The sequence below is a fragment of the Mustela putorius genome, unplaced genomic scaffold (genome assembly GCF_011764305.1).
Source record: "Mustela putorius furo isolate JIRA1106 unplaced genomic scaffold, ASM1176430v1.1 tig00000788_pilon_pilon_pilon, whole genome shotgun sequence".
NCBI lineage: Eukaryota > Metazoa > Chordata > Mammalia > Carnivora > Mustelidae > Mustela > Mustela putorius.
The window spans coordinates 4,947,743-4,972,497 of record NW_025421481.1 but is presented as its reverse complement, the minus strand read 5'-3'; the positions used below and the strand labels follow the sequence as shown (position 1 = coordinate 4,972,497).

The 24,755-nt window shown below is 35.8% G+C and overlaps 1 protein-coding gene across 3 annotated transcripts in view; it reads left to right on the top strand.

Annotated features, from left to right (window-relative positions):
* The window catches only part of ANO4 (anoctamin 4), a 457,427-nt gene that overhangs the window by 219,417 nt on the left and 213,255 nt on the right, over positions 1-24,755 (top strand). For 2 of the 3 annotated variants that reach the window (XM_004742962.3, XM_004742961.2), the window contains one exon: positions 12,277-12,381. The exons of the other annotated variant lie outside the window; for it this stretch is intronic. In XM_004742962.3, coding sequence (XP_004743019.3) covers positions 12,277-12,381 — 105 coding nt within the window. The remainder of the gene's footprint in view (positions 1-12,276; positions 12,382-24,755) is intronic. 3 annotated transcript variants of the gene reach the window in all.

Sequence of the window (24,755 nt, the reverse complement as noted above, 5' to 3'; positions counted from 1 at the left end):
AGATAATTTAGCAGATCTCAAGTGACTGATCTCACATTAAAAATATCACTATGTTTATCCATACTTTCATCATAGATATTGAAACCTACTTGCATTGGGTAATGGTAGAAAATATAAATAAAGCCAATTCTTTAGCAATGAATTATAATTAAAATTATTTTAAATTATAATTAAAAACCTGTTTTTAAATATATATATATTTAAAACTATTCTGCAAGTTAGATGTAACTTCAGATACAACCTTTTATTTTTAGTATACTTACACTAATGCATCATAGCTCTCTGTTGGGAGATTATACAAGAGCTCTCAAACTTATTTGTAGTGAGTCATAGATTTTAGAAGCATCATGAACATTTTAGTAATATTAAGGCCTATTACGTGATCATCATCTTTTTACAAAGTTAATAATCCCAGTTCTCAAAGTGCTCTCTAAAAGCTCACTCAGACTGGTTGTGAAGTACAAAAAGGAAAAAATAAAGAGTCTCGTTGATCTTCAATGCTATCATCCCTGAACAATTTCAATTCATTTATTCCCCTTTGAGTTTACCAAAATTTCTGAGTTCCTACTATGTACAAACAAACATTTATTTGGAAGATAACTTGTTGGGACTGGAATGGTGTAGAACTCTATTACACATGGACCTTAGGAGGCTTACAGTCATGTCCAGAGAGAAATCAGCCTGGGTTCTTTGGTTATAAACAACTGAAACTAATTATTTAATCCAAGCAAAGAATGAATTTAAATCTGGAGGATATGTATGGAAATGGATGGAAACAGCCTTGGAAAAGGAAGAGAAACCAATAAATGAATTATTTGATTATCTGGAATAAATAAACCATTTGTTTTAGTTTTGCATTATTTGGCTGAAGTTTTGAAGACTTGGGAAAGCCAGTCTTACTGGCCGTGCACCTTTCCCTTGGCTGAGGTGGTGATGAAAGAAAGGATGGTGAAGGAGACTTCTCCAGCTGTTATAATAGGATTGTAGGACCACCTGGGCTACATATTGTAAGGGAAAGACACTGCCCCAAAAGTAGAGGGGATGTTAGAAAAGAGAAATGAATATACAAGAATGTCCACTACAAGGACCTCTATGTAACCTGCTGTATTAGAAGCCAAACTGTTTTAAGGGCTGGAACAAAGATAAAAATAAATCAATGGGAATATTCTTAGTGAGAAAAATTTAAGAATTCATAAGGTGTAAAGTCTACAAATTGGACTTTGAAGTCAACTAGAATATCAACAGGAGAATGGAGGGATGGCCATTCATATGTAGGAGAGTTATTGTTCTAATAACAGAGAATGTATTGTGCTATTTATTAATGTAGACTTCGTTAGAGATTTTTGAACCCAGATATGTTAACTGATAGCTATGCAGACTTAGGCAACTGACTTAATTTCTGTAAATCTCAGTTTTCTGACCAGCAAAATGAGGATATTAATACCTATTTCATAGTGTTAGAGTTGCCAGCTGAAATACAGAGTTCATAGTTAAATTTCAAATAAACAGCAAATGCTTTTGGTGTATTTCTTGATACTACATGGGGCACCTTATAATAAAAAATTACTAGTTATTTATTTGAAATTCAAGTTTAACTGGGTACTTGTATTTTTATGTCCTATAGCTGGCAACTCTATATAACAGTGTTAGGACAAGTTAATAAATGTAAAATGCTCAATATGATCCTTGTCACGTAGTAAGTGCTCAGTAATAAATAGTAGTGATTACTTTTGTTTTCATCATCACAGACAAAATTCAGAAGCCTGAAAGTGAATGTGTCACAGGACATTTTCTGGCTCAGTCACTGTACCATAGAGCGGTTTTTCAACTTGGGCTAGAATGAATATTCTCATTGTGCTATACAACACAGGAGCTGTTTACCTTTGTCTTGTATGTGTGTGGTTTTGTTTTTCTTCTGATTGTTTCAGATTATTTCTCTCGTGTGTTGATTTCAATCTGACCTTATCTTTTAGCCACTCATAATTAACAAATATTATTTTCTATTCCCTTTTATAGGCCAATAATAGAAGTATTAAATGGTACCAAGCTTGGGACTATAATTTAAGGATCAAGAGCAGAGTAAACTGAAGTATTGACTGCAATGTTTTTAATTTGAAACTGTAAAACTTTGTGGGTATAGATCACATTATCCCAGTTTAATGACTATGCCACATAAAATAGAATTAGAAGCTTTCTGCAATCTTAAATACTTCTTCTATTGCTTTTCCTTTATCTGTTAGGCCTATCATATAGTCCCAGAGGAATATCATCAATCCCAGAATTTGTCCATTATTCTCTTTTAGAGTTTGTAAAATGGCATTTTTACTGATATGTTTAATGGTTTTCCCAAGTAATTTCTGACACAATTCCTTTTTTCTTTTAATTTAAAACCTGAGCAGTCCTTTAAGCCTGATTATCATATATATATATATAATATATGTATGTATGTGTGTGTGTGTGTGTATGGTATCTAAATGCTGGGACAAGTTGATTTCACACAAGAGACACTTTAGGATTTTGTAGTTCTGTCTGTATACGGAGGTGTTAAGTGTTTGATAGAAATAAAATTATAGCTACAATTTATTAATTACCATATTCTCAATCTCAAGAACTGTTAAGCTGCTTGCATCATTCCTTATCTCATTTAATTTCCCTAATATTCTCATGCAGTTATCCTTATTTTTCTGACTGGGGAAACTAAGGCACAGAGATGGTTAAATAACTTGTCCAAAGATGTATATCCGGTAAATGGCAGAAGCAAGATTCCACATGAGTTAGTCTGATTCCCTTATTCAATGTGCTGATGTTACCTTCTTCTTTAAATGATGTGGTGGCAATATATTTCTAGCAAGTTAGTATAACAAAGCCTTGGAAAACTTAAATTACAAGTCCTGTAATAGTTCGTACCTTAGCATAAGAAGACTGTACTGAAGAAGGGATCAGTAAGATTCCATTGGAAAGTGATGATCCACTTTGTAGCTTTCTTTTTTGTTCTACTCTGCATTAGGCCTTCATTTATTTATTTACTTATTTATCCTCCCTTTTTCTGGTTCCAATTCTGGTTCTGATTATAGAACACATTCCCATTTCCCTGAGTTTTAACAATTACTTTCTGGCCCTTATGTCAAGCTCTGATCTCAAATTAGGGAACAGATTGAACTCAGCAAGTGGCTTTCATGTTCTCTTTCACCCCTTAAATGGCAGTACCAAGTACCAGGCGCTATGCGGAAAGGGACAGGGAAAGACAAGGAGCAAGTAAGGAGAGATTTTTTTTTTTTTTAAGCCAAGAAAGACTTGTGTTTTTCCTAAGAAGCCAAATGAATGTTGACTTACCTCTAGTTCTGCCAAAATGAGAGTGGAGATTCAACTCGTTCTTTAGGGAAAGAGTAAGGAAAAAGCAAATGGATGGCTATTCTTTACCACAGTAAGGATTATAATACAGCCACCTCACATTAAATGATGCTTCATTGTTTTCAAAGGGCTTTCACAAATATTTCTCCTACATCTCATTTAGTTCTTCCAGCAGCCCATGAGATGGAATTATTCCTATTTTACTGTGGCTCAGGAATTATTCCTATTTTACTGTGCCCAAATGCATAAAATTAGTAATTGGTACCTATGTTTTTAATTTCTTATGAGTGGGTTTGTGTTTTTTGTTTTTTTTTTCAGCTATGCCCTTTACCCCCCTTGAAGATGAAAATTAGTTGAGTGTGAAATTTTAATGTTTTTCTCATCACTTTATCTGGAAACAAACATTGAGAATTGTGGCTGAAATTTCTTTACTGAACCTAAAGAACCTGGCTACTCTTCCTGAATAGATCTGAAGCTGGGTAAAATTACGTTTGTTTTATCTGTGAAGTGGGTTTTTCATGTGACTGGAAGATAAGATCTTCCACCTGGCTTTGAAATTATGTGGTAGAAAAACTGTAAGAGTTACTTTGGGCTTCTCTTTCATTTCTCGTTGTGTTGAAGGTAAATGAGGTATCTTTCACAACAGTCAATGGTATGATTTGGAAATAACCCTAATCATCCTTCATTTTAATCTCTTCTGCTTTAAGTGTTTTTTATTTTTTTTTAATGTGTGATGTGAGTTTAGTAAATATGGGGTGCTTAGGAAAACAAGCTATTTTGGGCTTTGTTATCTGTGTTCCTTGCTCTCACTTGCTGAGTAACAAAATTGTGTTTTCTAAAAATATGTGCCAGATTCTTTCCTTAGATATTTACATTTTCCTTTCTCTTTGCTGAGGGACATATGCACATCTTTTGACTTATATCATGCATGTAGAGAGAATTTTCTGAGGTATCTTTTCACAACCATTTGAACACACGAAATGAAGAAAGTTGAAGAAAAGCCAGCTACAAGGAAAGCCAAATGACTAATTTCTGGAACAAGGATTGTATTTTGTGGAACATAAAAATCTATCTTCTGCCCAAGGTTACTTCAAAAATTTTATATTTAAGAAGGAGAGATTTAAATTATAATTTAGCTCAAGACCATACAAATATAACTAGTGACCTTACCCCAACCTAAGCCCTTAATTGTGGTATTTAATAATAAACTTCTACTATGCTTAATTTCCTCAGTTAGAGGTGAGAGTCATGTACAAAATGGACAGAATCTTAGCTCTCATGAGACTTGTTGTCTTTTAAGGCCATGCTCTCATACATTCATCTCAAGTTCTTCTGTAGATTTATTGTGCAATTTAAGAAAATAAGCAACATTATAGTAATGCTGAAGGTCTCATGGTTTCTATTCTGCAACCTCTCCTAAAGTCCTGAGGATTTTTCCTTCCCTTCTTCTATAAGAACACATTTCATCATAGCAACAGAACTCAGTGCTAGGAGATAGGAGGACACCCCCCCCCGCCCTTTTGCCCCCCACCCGCCATGGAGCCCTTTCTATAGGACTCCCAGATCCTTCCTGCCGTTTGGAGCTTTGCAACTCTGATTTCTAAGCCCTCTTTGGAACATCTAGAGCAAGGATGCCCTATAATTTAGGAGACACTGTTTACCAATCCTGAGAAACATGAAAACAATTTTGTTGAAAGTCAGCCATTACTGGCTCAAGTATTAGAATTATTCTTTCCATTTTAAACCTGAAAAACATCTATCTGCTATTAGCCAAATGTGGCTCTCTGTCAGGACCCAGTCCAGAATTAAGTCCTTAGATCTGCTCAGTGTTAATCATTTTGGAAAAAATATCTAGCTTTTATAGTGACTGGTGTCAGTGAATCTGTCTGTTTATTCCTTCTAATACAATGCTGGGCTTTCTTTTGTAAGACAATGATCTTGAAATATCACTAGATTTATAGTTATACAACACTAATATGAAAGAGTGATTCATGTATCTTTTTACAATAGCATTTATGAAGCATCCTCTCTTGTGAAGCCTTTTTAGCTTACAGCATGCTAGATAGATTATTGGTAAGCAATATAAATGAAATTAAGAAACAGAGATAGAAAATTTTTCTAGAACTGGTGGAATATCCCACATGTGAATCTAGGGTTTCCAATTTCAGATCCTTCAGAAGAACTGAATTTATTTTCTTCCTTCTTAAAAGATATATCTTGAGCATTGTCTGATGCAGGGAAAGTTTGTAAAGAAGACAGAACGTACCTCCCCCCCTTCTTAATACTGTGCTTCATCTTAACACTGTCATAAAAACACTGAATTCACTACAGGGAATTGAAAACAAACTCTCAATGACAAGAATGTTGGGTTTTTTGCAGCCTATTAAGTCCAAAAATATTCATGTGAGGATTTATTTTAGATTTTGTTATCATGTTTTGATATATCACTATTGCCTATTCTGTAAAAATGTTGCATTTGATAATTTGTATTAAGAATACCTCTTGGGACAGGAAATACCAATTTTTATTTGCAGAGTATAAATAGAATGTAGACAGATGCTCAGATCAAGCATCATTCATTATGAGGAAATCATAGAAAATATCATTGTTCCTTTTATCCCACTTTACAGAGTTCCCCATCTTGTATGTTGTATGGCAAAGGTAAGATTTAACTTGTCACACTTCTCTTTATTTCTGTTTCAACATGAAATCATTATTTCAAGTCTAATTAGAGGTTTTTAATGCATTTTTAAATTTAATCCAGGCCCTAAACTTGGAATTGGCCTTCATTTTTCAGAGAACAGAATTTGTCATTATAAAATTAGACAGTTGAGACATAGAAAATAGATCATCAAAAAAAAAAGGAAAAAGAAAATAGATCATCACTTGATGATCTAACACTATGAACCATATTTGCATGCATGTAAACAATTGTCAATAATTTTTTAGAGCTTCTCAAAAATTTCCTCCTTTCCATTTTATAAATGAGAAAAATAAGGCTCATTATTTAATGGCTCAGGGTTACATACAAAAGGAATTCAAATCCAGGTCAATGTAGTATCAAAATCTGCTTTTCTATACCATTATGTATAAATTTGCAAATATAGGATCTATTTATATTTGAACAAGATATTGAATTTAAAGTCATTTAGAGTTATTGAACTGAGACAATATAACAGAATAACTAAGAATAATGATTGGATGGGTGGGTGGAGGGCAAGAGGAAGTGGCAGTCTATCATATAACTTATATTGTCTGGTATCATAGCAGGAAGTAATAAGTAATATATAAAATTGATCAAGATACAATGGCATACCCACATGGAAATAGCTAAAGAAGTAAAAACAAACTCTTGAGAGTATTGATGCTAAAGGAATGGGTTTGGGGTTAAGAAGGGGGTAAGGTTGACAACTGTTGACTTTCATTATAAGATTTAAGATGTTGGTACCTTAGCCTTTTCTTTATTACTTGACAGGATTTGAGAAGAGTTCACAAAAAAGTGTTTGATTTAGAACATGTCTCTCACAGTTATCTATAGATAACCTATCAAGAAGTCTTAAAATTATGTACAATGAAAGAAAACTGGGATGTTTTCTCAGTCTGTTTCCACTGTTACTAGTAATATAAAATTGCAGTGTAAGAACTTTAATTGAGAAATTAATATGTTCAAGGCATTGATCTAGATTCTATAGGAGATAAAAAGGTAGATGCAGTTTGGTCCCAGGCCTCCATCATGTTATAGTTTAGTTGAGGGTGCTAGAGATTTAGAAGAAAATCTAGATGGGGAGAGATAAGAGCTCACATGTTGTCTGTGTCTACTCCATACTGTGACAAATACTTTACCTACCTGATTTTTGATGGGAAACATGTACCATAGAAAAGATAAAATATAAGTAGCTATAGAAGTTCAAAATAGAAATATAGGAAATGGTGTTTGCTTGTTAGGGTCAAGAAATGCTTCCTAAAGCAGAGCATTTAGGAAGGGCCTTAAAAGTAGAAAGGGAGGAGAAGGGAATTGGGGGAAATCAGAAGGGGAGGTGAACCACAATGGACTCTGAAAAACAATCTGAGGGTTTTGAAGGGGCAGGGGGTGGGAGGTCGGGGTACCAGGTGGTGGGTATTATAGAGGGCACAGATCGCATGGAGCACTGGGTGTGGTGCAAAAATAATGAATACTGTTATGCTGAAAAAAAAAAAGTAGAAAAGGATTTCTATGGGCAGAGATGGAATGGGAGAGGTATTGACATATGTGTTAATTGAGACTCCTATTTAGAACTTTTTTTTCTTTTTTTGATTCCTTTTGTATATAAGCATTTAGCTAAATCCATGTAAACTAGTTCTAAATCTAAAATGAATTTTTAACATTTTTTTTTGCTCAGCTGAAAATCTTTTATTAAATGTAAGCACTGTTATTATGGTTCCTTTTTATTAGAACTACTTTCAACTTGACTCACACAACAGAATCACAATTAAGATTTGAGTATAATCATTCAATCAAGTGTGAGAAAAGCTCAAGGTGGATTTGGATCACATGAATTTTGTGGCTATTTTTGATTTTTAAAATTGTTCATTATGTTCTCCACATGGTCAGGAATCTTTTTAAAGTTTCCCCTCTTTAATATAACTTATTGGTTTAGTTTCCTTGGGATTACATTTGGTTGCATGCCAATGACTGAGGCCCAGTGGTGTTATATTTTATTTTAAAACTTCATCATTTTGAAACCATGACATTTTCACCATCTTGCCTCTGAAAAAGAGCTTTGTGTTTTGACTCAAAGTCAGAGGCATCTCTGACTGTAGAAAGAGCTTTGATTCTTTACTTTTTAGAGATCACATCAAAAATGTAGGACTAACAATAAACAAATATCAGAAGTTCAAAATAGACATAGAACTTTCTGTATTGAAGTGTTTTGTCTTGTTCACTGGGCAGTGTGCGCTAAAGGTAAAGATTGTCACCTTGAAGGATTCATTTGAAAATGTCCTTGAACAAGTGATCACTTTCTATTTAGAAAAGTTTACAAAAGTCCTTGTTTTATAACATCCTTTACTTTGTCATGTTGGACTTTAATGAATGACTTCCTGCCAGAAGTTCCAGACCCTTATATTACAATTTAAAGTGTATTTTATATTTCTTTGAGAGCAGAGGAAGGAAAATACCTTTTGTTTTAGGGATTCTAAATGTGATCTTACAATTTACCATGAAGAGAATGTTGCATCCCACAATTTGGAGCTATTTAAATTACATATTTTAAGAATTAATTTATTCATTAATTTACATTTAAGAATTTAGAAAATTATATGTTAGATTTTATGTTAGATTGGTCCCTTATTAGCAACTGTAGTCTTTAAGTCTTGAATCCTGAACTCTCGATATTTAATGTTCTCCAGCAAGTGTAGTCTTTAAGTCTTGAATCCTGAACTCTCGATATTTAATGTTCTCCACAGTCTGAATTTAATGACTTCAAAATTACAAAAATATTTTGTTTAGTGTTAAAAAAATAGAGAAGATAAAGAATTAAACAAAATATATGAATGTTTTACAGGTGAGAGATAGCTTCTGTGCCCATTTGGACTATTTCTTACTGCCTTTTTTTCTAGTATATAAGGATAATTTTTTTTAATTTATTTTTTATTTATTTTCAGCATAACAGTATTCATTATTTTTGCACACACCCAGTGCTCCATGCAATCCGTGCCCTCTATAATACCCACCACCTGGTACCCCAACCTCCCACCCACCGCCCCTTCAGAACCCTCAGATTGTTTTTCAGAGTCCATAGTCTCTCATGGTTTACTTCCCCTTCCAATTTCCCTCCACTCCCTTCTCCTCTCTAACTCCCCAAGTCCTCCATGCTATTTGTTATGCTCCACAAATAAGTGAAATCATATGATAATTGACTCTCTCTGCTTGACTTATTTCACTCAGCATAATCTCTTCCAGTCCCATCTATGTAGATACAAAAGTTGGGTATTCATCCTTTCTGATTGAGGCATAATACTCCATAGTGTATATGGACCACATCTTCCTTATCCATTCATCCATTGAAGGGCATCTTGGTTCTTTCCACAGTTTGACGGTCGTGGCTATTGCTGCTGCTATAAACACTGGGGTACAGATGGCCCTTCTTTTCACGACATCTGTATCTTTGGGGTAAATACCCAGGAGTGCAATGGCAGGGTCATAGGGAAGTTCTATTTTTTAATTTCTTGAGGAATCTCCACACTTTTCTCCAAAGAGGCTGCACGAACTTGCATTCTCCACATCCCCTCCAACACATGTTGTTTCCTGTCTTGCTAATTTTGGCCATTCTAACTGGTGTAAGGTGATATCTCAATGTGGTTTTAATTTGAATCTCAATAAATCCATTTATCTCTATCCCTGTATCCATTTTCCTTACATTTTCTTGAGATCTTAAGCATTAAATATTCTTTAAAAACAGACTTTAATGGCCTGAATGCCTCTTTTATGTTGTTTTTTTGGTGACTTTCATACTTCTATACTGTTCTCAAACCAAAATAATTACTAAAAAATTGTGGAATTTTGGTTATTAGAAACTATAGCTATTAGTCAAAACTACTTCTACATGAATTTATGAGCTCCTGACTAAGACAAAAAAGATAAACAAGTTGGGCTTCTGTTTATTAGCCTCTTTAGCAAGTCATTTGTTTTTTAGTTTATGTAATGGTATTTGTCATGATCTGAAGCACTAGAACATGAGACTATTGGTAAATCCATTTCCCTTAGTCCCAATAGCCTATATTTTTGACTGCTTTGATATGAGGGGTATTCAAGACTGGTAGGAGCATGTGTTGAAGTTGCATCTTGAAAGCTTAGTAGATGTGTGACTTTGGGCAAATTATTCCTTTTCAGTGCACCTTCATTTCAAAGGTAAAGACTAAATGAGATGATAAAGTACATAGCCCAGAGCCAGCCTATAGGCAGTATTGAATATTTATTTTTTGTCATTGTCATTATAAGGCCTTTGATTATTGAGCAGAACAAAGGCAGTTAGCCTTAGCAGAAGTTGAAATCAGTAGACTGTCTTTGTACTTATGCACATTAGCTGGCCATTGGGGGAAAAACCAAATAACCCATTTTAATTCCTGTTGAGAAGCTTAGTCTCACCTGTTAACTTCAGTGAGGCAACTGCATGCATGCATTTGAGAAGTTCACTATGTCTGCAGTGCTTGACAATGCTTGATAGTCACTGAAATGCATGCTGGTATCCCAAAGAATAGGATTGTGGCTTCCTTCTCATTATTCAGTAGCTAGTTTCTGTATAAATGTCAATGTTCCTTTAATACATTATTATGGATGATAATAGTAGTGGCTTCCATTTACTGAGTGCTGACTATTTAACAGCTAAGAGCTGTTCATGCATTATGTCATTTAGTCTTCATGGCTGTTTTGTGAGACTGTTATTATCACCCCTATTTTTTTTTTATTAACCTATAATGTATTAGTTGTTTCAGGGGTACTGGTCTGTGATTCATCAGTCTTACACAGTTCACAACACTCACCATAGCACGTACCCTCCCCAGTGTCCATAACCCAGCCACACCCAATTCCTCTCCCATCCCCAAACAACTCTCAGTTTGTTTCCTGAGATTAAGAATCTCATACGGTTTGTTTCCCTCCCCAGTCCCATCTTGTTTCATTTTTCCCTCCTTTTCCCCCACGGCCCTCTGTCCTGCCTCTCAAATTCCTCATACCAGATATAATTTTATAGATGAGAAAACCAAGATTTAGAGAGACTCTGTTTCCTAATAATGATTTGAATGCTGGTTTGCAGGACTCTAGAATCTAAGTTTATAGATTTATTTAGAGCTGTATGGCCTTTGTTTCAAAATTATCATGTAGGCTTAGTCATTTGTTCAGCCTTCCTTTGTTGAGGGCCTGCTAGGCACTGTTCTAGGTACTGGGTGATAGCTCTTCTAAAGCGTACCTTCTATTATATTAAGTTACTTCTGTCCACATCCCTCCTAGAATGAGTGTCCTTATACGATAGTGACTGTGCCATATTCTTTGAGTTTTAGGGTTGTAACTAAAATTTATTCAAGGCTAAGAATAATATCTGGGCTTATGAAATAATTATTTCTACAAAAATATTAGAAGCTTAGGCATGCTCCACTCTATTTATCAGGCTATCTTTTTATTTTAGCACTGGCTTTTTAGCTCTTCGAGACTCCTCAGAGTTAAAGATGTTCTTAGTGATTATTTTAAGAAACATTTAAAGGTTTATTATTATTAGTGATAAAACTACTTTTTGAGGTCTTGGTTTCTTTGACATCTTTAATGTTCTATAGATGTGTGGAACAGCACACACACACACACGCACAAATTCTTCTTTAGAGCACACCAAAAATACATGAGAAAAATATAGTACAACAGGTTTAATTATATCATAGAAAAAAAAAGTATTCTGATAGAATTGAAAAATAAATGATGTAGCAGGAAAGTCCAACTGTGAGGGGAAACACGATGTCTATTTTCCTGTATTATCAAGAATATTAAATCCTTTTCTGTGAATGAATCATAATTTTAGAGAAGATGATATGAAGTATTTGTGTTGAATGTCACTTTTTAGCCATATGAAGATGAAAATAAATTTTAAACAACCTTGGGTGGAGGCTAACATATATCTTCACCTAGATCAGTAAATACTGTGAAGTGTATGATATTTTAGTAGAGTAATTGCCTTATTTTTTACATTGGAAATACAATTAAACCATTTTGGTCCCATAAGGAGCAAATGGTTGGTAATGTTTCTCATTTTTTTTTTAAGTCCTTTTTCTAAGAGGGAGGATCATTGGTGAATCAGCTGGCTATTTGTGTTAGATTTTGACATTGCTTCTCCTTGGGACCCTAATGCTGGGCTCTCTGATAACCAGTGCAAACTCCATGAATATCTTTCATTTCTCTAGAAGGAGGTGTGGATTTGCAAGGCTACCAGCTGGATATGCAAATACTACCTGAAGGCTCAAAGAGTGATGTGGACTTTTCAGAGATTCTTAATGCAATACAAGAAAGTAAGTTTCCCTCAAATTTTAATTTGACCATGAAAGGAGAAACTATTCTAGTACTTGGGAGGGATGATAAAACTAGAAGCCTTAGATGCCAAGTTTAAAGAAAATGAAGGAGATACTGTGTAAAATAATTTTGAGTCCAGAAGAGATGGTTAGTGAAATGCAGGTTTAGTTTGTGAAACTAAGCCACACAGTATTGGGGCCTTTGAAGAGGCCTGATGGTAGAACTGGAGTTCCATATTTAGTATACTATAATACATCGTGAATCACTAGGTACTATAATATTTAGATTCATTAATTAATCATAATCAAATACATTTTCAAGAATACTATTATTAGAATACTATTCCTTTGCTCAGATGTATGAGTAGTTAGAAGTAAATGGTGATGTAGTGGTATCATGAATTTATTCTCCAAAAGTGTGTATTTCAAGTCACTGATGATAGGCTATAACTTGAGAAGTGACCTCTCTCTTCTAAGCATTTTGATTAATGTTAACTCTTCTTACATTACTTTGTTTTATAGATTTTACTAAGAATTTGATCTTAATACATTTACTCAAGTTGTAGATTTAGCATTGAGGATGGATGATGTAGTATCATAGACTAAGTCATTAAAATTTGTGTTTCATTATCAGAGCCCTAATACTAGATAATGATACTCTTTTAAGATCAAATAGTATTCTACAGTGTTGTGCTTGAAGGGATTAGATCTGAAGAGCACTCCAGGAAGAACCACTATAATTTTTTGCTACTTTTTTGTGACATTGCATTTCTATACTAAATTTTTAATGAGAAATTTAAAGTATTTTCATGGCAGTTATCCCCTTTTGTCATCATACTACCCTCCCAACCTTCTGAGATAATTAATACTTCCACTTTATAGGTAGAACTGAGGGTGGAAGAAGTTATGTGCCAGGCTAGTATGATCAAGAATGGAGACCAGCTAGAATGGAGGGTCTCCTACCCTTTATCTAATTCCTTTCTGAATGTGCTCAGTATGGGCTTGAAACACATCAAGCGGAAGGATCCTAAAATTGAAGATGAGGCTGGTTCTAAGAGAAATATTTTTAATGAGAAAGACAAAAGGACCAGCTATTTGTTCTGCTTGGGCAATCCCTTAATATAAGGTTAATGAATAAAAGAGAAAAAAATTTCCCCAGGAGATTAAAAATCCAATTAATAAACATGGGGGAGAAAATAATTTTTTCATGGAAAGTTATAAAATTCTGTAATTACTTCATCTGATTTGAAAGATGATAGATTATAGAGTGCCGAAAGGATTTTTTTAAATTTTTAATAAGTGATAAAGTTGACTTCTATGCAAGTGCAGATGAACCTAAGGCTTTTTTAGGGCTGCATGAACTTATATCAAAATGACTTAAATGGTTATGAGAGTATTTTTAAATAATTTTTTATTTTTTTAATTAACATATAATGTATTATTAGCCGCAGGGGTTACAGGTCTGTGAATCACCAGGTTTACACACTTCACAGCACATTAAGAGACTATTTTTTTAAAGTAATTTTTATTAGCATATCTTACTAAAGGCAGAGTTGTATATGGTATTGTTTAGAACAGTGAGCTCTTTGTGATCTAATAGAAGCATATAAGTTTGAGTAGTTAATATTTAAGTTTAAAATTAAGAAAAGGGAAATATTCTTTCATGGTTTGTCTCCCACTCTGATATCCCCGCATTCATTTTTCCCTTCCTCCTCCTAATGTCCTCCATGATATACCTTACGCTCCACAAGTAAGTAAAACCATATGATAATTGATTTTCTCTGCTTGACTTATTTCACTCAGCATAATCTCCTCCAGTCCCATCCATGCTGATGCGAAATTTTGGTATTCATCCTTTCCGACACCTGAGTAATATTCCTTTGTGTATATGGACCACATATTCTTTATCCATTCGTCTGTTGAAGGGCATCTTAGCTCTTTTCACAGTTTGGCAATTGTAGCCATTGCTGCTATGAACATTGGGGTGCATATGGCCCTTTTCACTACATCTGTATCTTTGGGGTAAATACCCAGTAGTGCAATTGCTGGGTCATAGGGTAGCTCTGTTTTTGATTTCTTGAGGAACCTCCACATGGTTTCCAAAGTGACTTCACCAACTTGCATTTCCACCAACAATGTAAGAGCGTTCCCCTTTCTCCATATCATCTCCAACACTTGCCTTGTCAATATTTGCCATTAACTGGTATAAGGTGGTATCACAGTATGGTTTTGATTTGAATTTCCCTGATGGCTAATGATGATGAAAATTTTTTCATGTGTCTGTTAGTCATTTGTATGTCTTCTTTAGAGAAGTGTCTGTTCATGTGTTCTGCCCATTTTTTGGACTTATTTGTTTTTTGGGTGTTGAGTTTGAGAAGTTCTTTATAGGTCTTGGATATCAGCCCTTTGTCTATAGTCTCATTTGCAAATATCTTCTCCCATTCTGTGGGTGGCCTCTTTGTTTTGTTGAATATTTCTTTTGCTGTATAGAAGGTTTTTATCTTGATGAAATCCCAAAAGTTCTTTTTTGCCTTTGTTTCCCTTGCCTTTGAAGACGTGCCTAGCAGAAAGTTGTTGTGGCTGAGGTCAGAAACGTTGCTGCCTCTTTTCGCCTCTAGGATTTTGATAGATCCCTATCATACATTTAGGTCTTTTGTCCATTCAGAGTCTATTTTTGTGTATGGTGTAAGGAAATTGTCCAGTTTTAATCTTCTGCATGTGGCTGTCCAATTTTCCTAACATCACTTGTTGAAGAGACTGTTTCTCCATTGGACATTCTTTCCTGCTTTGTCAAAGATTAGTTGACCACAGAGTTGAGGTTCCATATCTGGGTTCTCTATTCTGTTGCATTGATCTATGTGTCTGCCTTTGTACCATGCTGTCTTGGTGATCACAGCTTTGCATTATAGCTTGAAATCAGGCAACATGATGCCCCCATTTTTATTTATTTTTTTCTTTTTCTTTTTCAACATTTTCTTTGTGATTCAGGGTCTTTTCTGCTTCCATACAAATTTTATGATTATTTGTTCCAGCACTTTGAAAAATGCCATTGGTATTTTGATCAGGATGGCTTTGAAAGTATAGATTCTTCTGGGCAGCATAGACATTTTAACAATGTTGATTCTTCCAACCCATGAGCATGGAATGTTTTTCCATCTTTTTGTGTCTTCTTCAATTTTTTTCATGAGCGTTTTGTAGTTCCTAGAGTATAGATCCTATAAAACACTGGGTGTTACATGCAAACAATGAATCATGGATCACTATATCAAAAACTAGTGAAATACTGTGTGGTGACTAACATAATATAATAAAAGGGAAATATATTATTTCACCTTCAAATGCAAATCAACTCTTTTTAGGTTTAAGAATTTTCTAATACTTTGGAACCAATCTGTTTTCTTGTTAAAAAAAAAATAAGTTTTTTGTTAAGTAGTTTTAGGAAACTGCCTACATGGCTTTGGTCATTTCTGGTAGGAAAGATTTGGGCCATTTATCTACCTTCAGTTTCACCCTAGATTCCAAATGTGATTCAGATATTTAACAAATTAGTTGAAACTTCTAAGTATAAATACACATAGTTTGGTTCTTAAAGGGACTGTACCTTAGACTATTATTTATAGGAAGCTTTGAGAGACCAACTTACAAAAATGTAAAAATACATAGGATTTGGACATCAGAAAAACTCCTCTCTCCTACAGACATTTTTGTTGAGATGACAGAAAATTTTATTATTTTCTTGGAATTTTGTGAATATATATACACACACACACATACACACACACACACACACACACACATACACACACATATGTTACATATATATAAAGGTTATATTTATATAACCTTTAGGATCAAGCTAGGAGAGAGACAGAATTTGAAACATTTTTTGAGTTTCTAAGACAAGCCAGCCATTGTAATAAGTGCTCTTCCCTTACTATCTCTTTTCTTAAAACAACCCTACAAGAAATAGTAGATGTGTTTTCTCCATTTTAAAGATGAAAAAACTGAGTATACTTCCCCAAGGCTCTATGGTTAATATTTGACAGTCAGTATTTAGTCATATGCTGGCCCTTGTTCTGATAAATAAAAGATTAAATAAACATGATTAGGAAAAGTGAGCTACTCAGTATTTTTTTTAATTTATTTTTTATTTATTTTCAGCATAACAGCATTCATTATTTTTGCACCACACCCAGTGCTCCATGCAATTTGTGCCATCTATAATACCCACCACCTGGTACCTCAACCTCCCACCCCCCCAACCACTTCAAACCCCTCAGATTGTGCTACTTTAATTTTAATAAAATTATTCTTATTTTGTTATATCTTGATGCAAGAATTCTTCCCCATGCTTCTATACTGTAAAATACTTTACATTTTTTTTTCCTATACTGTTTAAGCCCTAACAATGGCTTCTCCTGTTCAAAAGATATCTTAGAGTGGCTAGCCACCTACAGGTTGTTTCTCAGATTTCCCCATAACAGACGTACAGCTTATAAAGAAGGAAAGTTATTTCAACCATTCATCCATCTCTCCACCTGACCTGTCATGTACCGGGGCACTGTGTTATGCATAGTATCTTAAAGCAATGGTGAAAGTTTTTGTGCACAGTTCAGTTCAAAAGAAATTGAAACAGAGATCACATTTGTTTTATTGTTCAAAATGAAAGCAACCTGATTGTTTTCTAAGAGGAAAACATTCCTATATGACAGTATAATGTAAGGGTGTATGTGTGTGTGTTTTCCTTGATGTAATTTTTCCCTCTCTCTCTTCTAACCCATTGTTTCCCATCCCAAGGTGGTAGCTAGGTGCCCTGAACTCCTTTGTTTCAGCAGAGTTCTGTGTTACCTAAAGTTCCTGGCTTTTGTTTTCTGAAAGTCTGAGCTTCGAGAGGCTAATCCTTGGTAAAAAGAGACAGACACACAGAGAAATACCCACACAGAGACAGAGTGGGAGAAAAGGAATTTCCTGTCCAGCTCCCTTAGACTGTCTTGCAGTGGTAGCATGGCTTCCCATGGATGGGGGAAAAGGGAATGAATGGCTGGGTTGTATGCTAGGAGCCAGCACTTGAGCCCCCTGAAAGCCAGCATTGGCTAACATTCTCCAGCCTGAAGAGATCTTCCATATTTCAGCAAGTTTTGGGGGTTCTGGGAAGGAGGCAGTCTCATCTTCCTGTTTCATTGTTGCATATCTAGTACCTTAAGCAGAGTACAGAGTATAGTAGCTGCTCAACAAATTTCTTTCGTGAGTGAATGAGTGAATTTTACTCTAAACTTACAAAGTAAGTGGCTCAGCAGTAGCAGTGTGGCTTGGAGACCTGAGTGGTCTCTAAACATCCTTTAGATGTTTAGAAAACCTTTGTCAAAATCTTTTACAGTCCTACATATGGTGGGTAGAGGAATGGGAATGTCAACAATGACTGAAATTAAGTGGTCTACCAGGCCAGTTGGGGGAGGGACGTAATGTAATGATGACAAGGTCATAGGGGCAATGCTTACTCTTGAGTTTGTCTAATAAGATTCATATCACCTTAACAGTCCAAGGATTTTAGTGCCTACTGTATCATGTACAATAATAGCAATTAAAACAAAAAATCCTGCTTTTTTAGTCACTGGGTTTTAAAAATCTGGACATTTTTTTGAAAAGCAGACATTTAGAAATATTTCATTGTGACATCAGATTGAGAATCAAGTCTTAAAGCCCTATAGTCCATGTCTATGTGTATGTACATTTATTATATTAGCAAACCATTAAGAAAGATATTATTCAAAGGCTATATTGAGCCTCTTAATTCTTGCTTTAAATTATTACCAGGGCCCAGTCTTTTCTAGGGATCAGTTCTCTCCCCTCCCCCACTTCTTGTTGCCCACCCCTCCTGCCTTGTCTTTTTTTCTTTTCTTGATTCCTAGTATATGCAGATACAGATTGTGAGGACTGTCAAGTGGCATTCATACCATAGCACATTATTGTGTTATGGTCTGTTAGGTTCTAATGAAGGGAAGAGAGCAAAAAGCAAAGTGTCTGAAACGAGGACTTGCAGGTTGGAAGGATCTTGTTATCCTGTAGTTGGACCCTCTGCCCTTGCATGTGTGTCTGTGTAATCCACAGTGCTGTTCCTGCACTGTGCTTCTGCGTCCGCAAGACTGAGTCATTTCTCGGTGACATCCAGTGAGTCATTTTGAATCCAATTACTTGAGCCCTGATTTCCATTTTTTTTTTAAATTCATATGGCCATGCTGTTTCAAAGGGGAAGATGGGGAGGATGGAGGTGCTGACATATATTGAAGACATAATCTTGCCTGGCAACTCTGTGGTTGACCTTTTACTCATATTACTGTATTTAGTCTTAGATTCTGCTTGCCGTAATTTCCACATCTGATGAAGGGGGGATAGTTCTAATAAACTGTGTAAAAGCCCTTAGTGTGGTGCCTGGCACATGGCAAGTGCTACATTAGTGTTGGCTGCTGTCTTGTCTTCATTCCTATCAAAAATCCTGTGTGAGACATTGTATTACACCTGCTGAAAATATAAAGACATTAAACCTTAAATAAATTAAATAATCCAATCTAAGAGCTAGTAGGTATGAGACTAGCATTTGAACCTAGGCTTGTCCAAATCCAGAGCTAATGTTCTTTCTGAAGAAGGGGAAGTTATGGTCAGGAGACTCGGAGGATCTTTAATATAGAACATCATTGATTTCATTTCACATTGTAAAAAGATAACCAAGGCTATTGAGCAAACCTGCTTTAGGTACTTGGTTCTTCTCTAAATATCATTCCCAGGTAGTTAAGAGGTACTATTATTATCTGCCTTGTTATAGAAGTAATTGAGATGTCTGTCCTTTTCTTGAGAACAAAGTTAATAGCAACAGAAGCTCTTCCTAAGAAACATGCTGTCCCAGGAATAAGTTAATGATCTTTGCCCCATTGCACAGTGTTCTGTAGATGCCCCATGCTGTGGTCTATGCTCTGTTTTATAAACTGTGTCATTACTGAGCCAGGAGATGCCAATGAAATTTTTTTAATGACCACAAATTAAAAAAATATATATGAGTTTTTTTTCTTTGCAGAGATCTATTTTCAATCTTAAAATATTTCAAGTAAACTTCCCATGGCAGAAAAAAGTGCCTACTCTCATAGCTATAACAATTAGAACCCTAGCTTTCTTTCCTCAGATTTTCTTTGGGGAGATGTTATACAATCATATAACCGTTGCTGTACAACACTAGCAGAGATTTCCAAAAATTTTAAAGCAGTAGAATCTATTTTTTCTTCTTCAAATATATTTTCACATATAATCTCAATATATAAAAAGGTAGCTGAGTTGTTTGGGGTAGCTGGGAGTGGAGGGTGCAGTGCTTTTCCCACTTAGTTTCCTCTTTGTCCTTTCCATTGCTCCTGAATCTCCCCCCAAAGGATCCTGCAGTTCTAGGGAACACACTTTAAAAGCCACTGACCTTTGGAAAGGAATAAAACTAGCTAAGGAGGATTTATATCTTTTCCAACTACTTTATTTATTTTGAATTTTCCAAATTGGGCTCTTTTTTTCTCTCATTGGCAAACCAGATAGTCTTAGGGGTGTTATTAAGATTCACTTGAAGCATGTTGAGCAGAGTCCTAGGCTTGCTGGTATACACATGTTAAGTGGTGTTTCGTCTTTAAAATCCCTGTGCTCAGTCTGTGTGTTTCTCTGACTTTTTAAAAACATTGAATCTATCTGTTAAATTTTAAAAAGTGTCAGACCTGTCCAGCAGCAGATGTAAAGTCTAGCTTTATTCAGATAAATATTGCAACAGTGACAAGATAGTTGGTTGGCAACTAAAGGACTTCCTGTGATGGAAAGCCAAACATGATTTTTTTTTTAAGATTATTTATTTATTAGGGACAGAAAGAATGCACACACACTATGCATCCATGAAAAGGGATGGTGGAGGGAACAGAGGGAAAGAACTGGGATGCAGACCCACTAAATTGGAAACCCAATGCAAGGCTGAACTCCAGGATCCAAGACCATGACCTGAACTGAAACCAAGAGTTGGATGCTTAACCGACTGAGTCATACAGGTGCCCCAAGCCAAACATGATTTAGGAACAGTAGTATGCTTTCCACAGAAACAAGAGGCCAGCTAGAAACAGCATAGATTTGGGGGTCAGAACCGGGTTAGATTTTATCTCTGTCACTTACTAGCTTTGTGGCCTTACTTAGTGTCTCTGAACCTGGATTTTTTTCTCATAATACCCTTTTCCTAAGGTATTTTGAGGAAGAAAAGGGAAAACAGACCCCAAAATTCTTAATACATAGTCAGCTCTTAGTACATTGTATTGCTCTTGTTTTTGTCTTCCTTTCCACTGCTTCGTATTCAATCTCTGAGTCTGGGAAAGAAACAGACACTTTATTTATTTGGGGGGGGGTCTTTTTTTTAAATTTCTTTTCATTTCAGAATTCATTGGTTTTGCACCACACCCAGTGCTCCATGCAATCTGTGCTCTCTCCAAAACCCACCACCTGGTTCCCCCAACCTCCCACCCCCCGCCCCTTCAAAACCCTCAGGTTGTTTTTCAGAGTCCATAGTCTCTCATGGTTCACCTCACCTTCCAATTTCCCTCAACTCCCTTCTCCTCTCCATCTCCTCATGTCCTCCATGTTATTTCTTATGCTCCACAAATAAGTGAAACCATATGATAAATGACTCTGTCTGCTTGACTTATTTCACTCAGCATAGTCTCTTCCAGTCCCGTCCATGTTGATGCAAAAGTCGGGTATTTCTCCTTTCTGATGGAGGCATAATGCTCCATAGTGTATACGGACCACATCTTCCTTATCCCTTCGTCCTTTGAAAGGCATCTTGGTTCTTTCCACAGTTTGGCGACCGTGGCCATTGCTGCTATAAACATTGGGGTACAGATGGCCCTTCTTTTCACTACATCTGTATCTTTAGGGTAAATACCCAGTAGTGCAATGGTGGGGTCATAGGGAAGCTCTATTTTTAATTTCTTAAGGAATCTCCACACTGTTCTCCAAAGAGACTGCACCAACTTGCATTCCCATCATCAGTGTAAGAGGGTTCCCCTTTCTCCACATCGTCTCCAACACACGTTGCTTCCTGTCTTGCTAATTTTGGCCATTCTAATTGGTGTAAGGTGGTATCTCAATGTGGTTTTAATTTGAATCTCCCTGAGGGCTAGTGATGATGAACATTTTTTCATGTGTCTGATAGCCATTTGTATGTCTTGATTGGAGAAGTGTCTGTTTATATCTTCTGCCCATTTTTTGACATGATTATCTGTTTTGTGTGTGTTGAGTGTGAGAAGTTCTTTATAGATCCTGGATATCAGCCTTTTGTCTGTACTGTCATTTGCAAATATCTTCTCCCATTCCGTGGGTTGCCTCTTTGTTTTGTTGACTGTTTCTTTGCTGTGCAGAAGCTTTTGATCTTGATGAAGTCCCAAAAGTTCATTTTCGCTTTTGTTTCCTTTGCCTTTGGAGACATATCTTGACAGCTATATGTAGAAGAATGAAACTCGACCATTCTCTTACACAGTATACAAAGATAAACTCAAAATGAATAAAAGACCTCAGTGTGAGAATAGGAATCCATCAGAATCCTAGAGGAGAGCATAGGCAGTAACCTCTTTGATATCAGCCACAGCAGCTCCTTTCAAGAAACAGATACTTTAAAGCAATCTCTAAGATAACTAGAAAAAGAAAACAAATAGGTGGGTATTAAGGAAGGCATGTATTGCATGGAGCACTGGGTGTGGTGCATAAACAGTGAATTTTAAAACACTGAAAAAAATAAAATTGAAGTAAAAAAAAAAGAAAATTATAACATATAAAAATATTCTGAGTGAAATAAGTCACGCAGAAAGAGTCAATTATCATATGGTTTCACTTACTTGTGGAGATAAGGAATAACACTGAGGACATGGGAAGATGGAGAGAAATGAGCTGGGGGAAATTCGAGGGAGAGACAAACCATGAGAGACTGTGGTCTTTGAAAAACAAACAGGGTTTTGGACAGGAGGTGGGTGTGGGTGGGATGAGCCTGGTGGTGGGTATTATGGAGGGCACATATTGCATGGAGCACTGGCTGTGGTGCATAAACAATGAATTTTGGAACACTGAAAAAAAATTTAAAAAATATTGACTAGAAAAATCTTTTGGGCACCAAGATTTATCATAGTTCTAAATCAAAATGAGCTGGGACCCTCAATATTTGATTTCTATAAAATTTGATCTTTAGTTTAGCATTGTGAATGCATAGTTAAAAAATAAAAACAAATTGATAGACTCTTACAACTAGTTTTTATTTACTTAAAAATGGGCACCAGTGCCTCCTATTTGCTAATCAGTTTGAGAGAACTGTGTTGGGCTTTCACCTGGAAGAGTCCCTAGGGCTAGATGTAAAGAGAACTTATTACAAAACAGACAGCTAAATGTTCAAATTAAGATGTAAACAAGTTTTTTGTTTTGTTTTGTTTGTTTTGTGTTGTTTGCATTTTAAATCATTCCTGAAGGTTTCCTTTTTTGTGTGTGTTTTCTTTTTTGTCTGTGTTTAAGGTCAATATGCAGTATTTTCAAAGTTCTGAATATCAGATGTAATAATTTGGAACTCGGGACAAAAATAGTAAAATGAGCTGGCACTCTGGAGGACAAATATAAATAAAGCATTACACTACACAGTCTTATGTTGTCTTCAGTGACCTATAATTTCACTGGATTTTCTCTGTATCAGAAAATACTGAGATTAAAGTACTCCTGTGCTGTTAATGCTACCGTGGGATTTTTCTGCTGCATTTGAGGAATAGGAGAGTTAAAAGAGCAGTGAGTCGAGTGCTTTGATTTTTTGGTATTTATTTCTTACTCTCTAAAAGATACAAGACACCCTTAGTGTTTGTTTTCCCTGCCTTTATAGTCCTGCTTCGATTTTATTCACTCATGTCTTGTTCATGTTCGTGCCTCTAGCACCTAACATAAATGTTGGCTCAGTGAACAAATGGCAGAAGATAATTAATTTATTTGCTTACTTATTTGAGCCCTTGAAATACATTTTTGGCGTTTTTCCCCTAGAGGTGAATAATGGCTAATAATCCAAGTGATTTACTGAATAATTTAAATAATTACAAATATTTAGTCAGTAGATTCAGTGCTGTCGAGGTAAACTTGCCTTCCCATAAAAAGAATGTCAGAATTGCCCTGTCTTCTGACCCTCTGACTTCTCTGCTCCGTCTCTATTCTGGGATAACAAAGCAAGTCAGCCTACAGAAATCTCTTACCTATTCTGAGTTTGATGATTTACTCAGACTCTAGCAGGTTTTTGGTCTCCCAAAATTGCCTCCCAGGCAATCTGAGGTTCTTGACTATTGTGTAGCTATTATATGCGAGTCTTTGCTACTTTGTTCCCTGTTCTTCTTAGGCTGAGTGCCTGCTTTTTGTGAAGGACAATCATTTGAGCCTCTCTCTTGCTTTCCACATGTGTGGTATCTATCTATCGCGACTCACCTTCCCAGTTCTGTTCACACAGCCCTTCCTGAGTTTATGCAGAGCAGGTCTGTTACTTGGGCTGCATGAAAGGTGAGGGGAATCCATTAAAAGTAACACTGTTTGAATGTAGAGTATCTTTGTGACATCCTTGCCATGGATAAAAAGGCCCCACTGTCACCTTGACTGGATGGTGAGCTCTGTGAAGACAGGGGCGATGGTTGTCGTGTCTAGTACTTGACCTAACCCAGCACAGTGCCCGGCCAAGATAGGTAGCTAAGTACTTGCTGAATAACTAAAGTAACTTGCTGAATAAACAGATTTTTTAAAATTGATTAACTCTGGAAGTTGGAGGTTGTTTTTCTCCTTAAAGAAATGATGTAAGTTTGCTTCAAAAGATATTATACTTTGTTTCTAAAACTTAGCTTGTATAGCTGATCTGTCAGTAAGAATGGTGGAGTATTGATAAAGGACAGGTGTTTCTTCTGTCTGTATAGCTGTCTACTTGTTCTACAGTCTTCTTACTGGCCATGTGTTCACCTGAGAATTTTGACAGATCAGCATTTTTAATCCCTGTTAAGACTCTTGGGAGGCTGACAGGTGATAATGAGGTCTTAATATCACTTAATTCTCTAAAAGTTCTCTAAAATTCAGATTGTATGACATACTGATTTCCCTTGAGCTCTCAGGTAGCATTAGCTGCATCACAACTTCTTCAGCAATAATGATGGGCAGAAGTAGGGAAAACAGACTTCTCTTCCTTTTTCCAAGCGAGCTGATCCCTCTAGAATCAAAGACGTGCACCTTTAATAGAGCATAATTTTTCAGTGTCGACACTATTGATATTTTGGACTAGATATCTCTTGTAGGGGGCTTTTCTGACATTGGAGCAT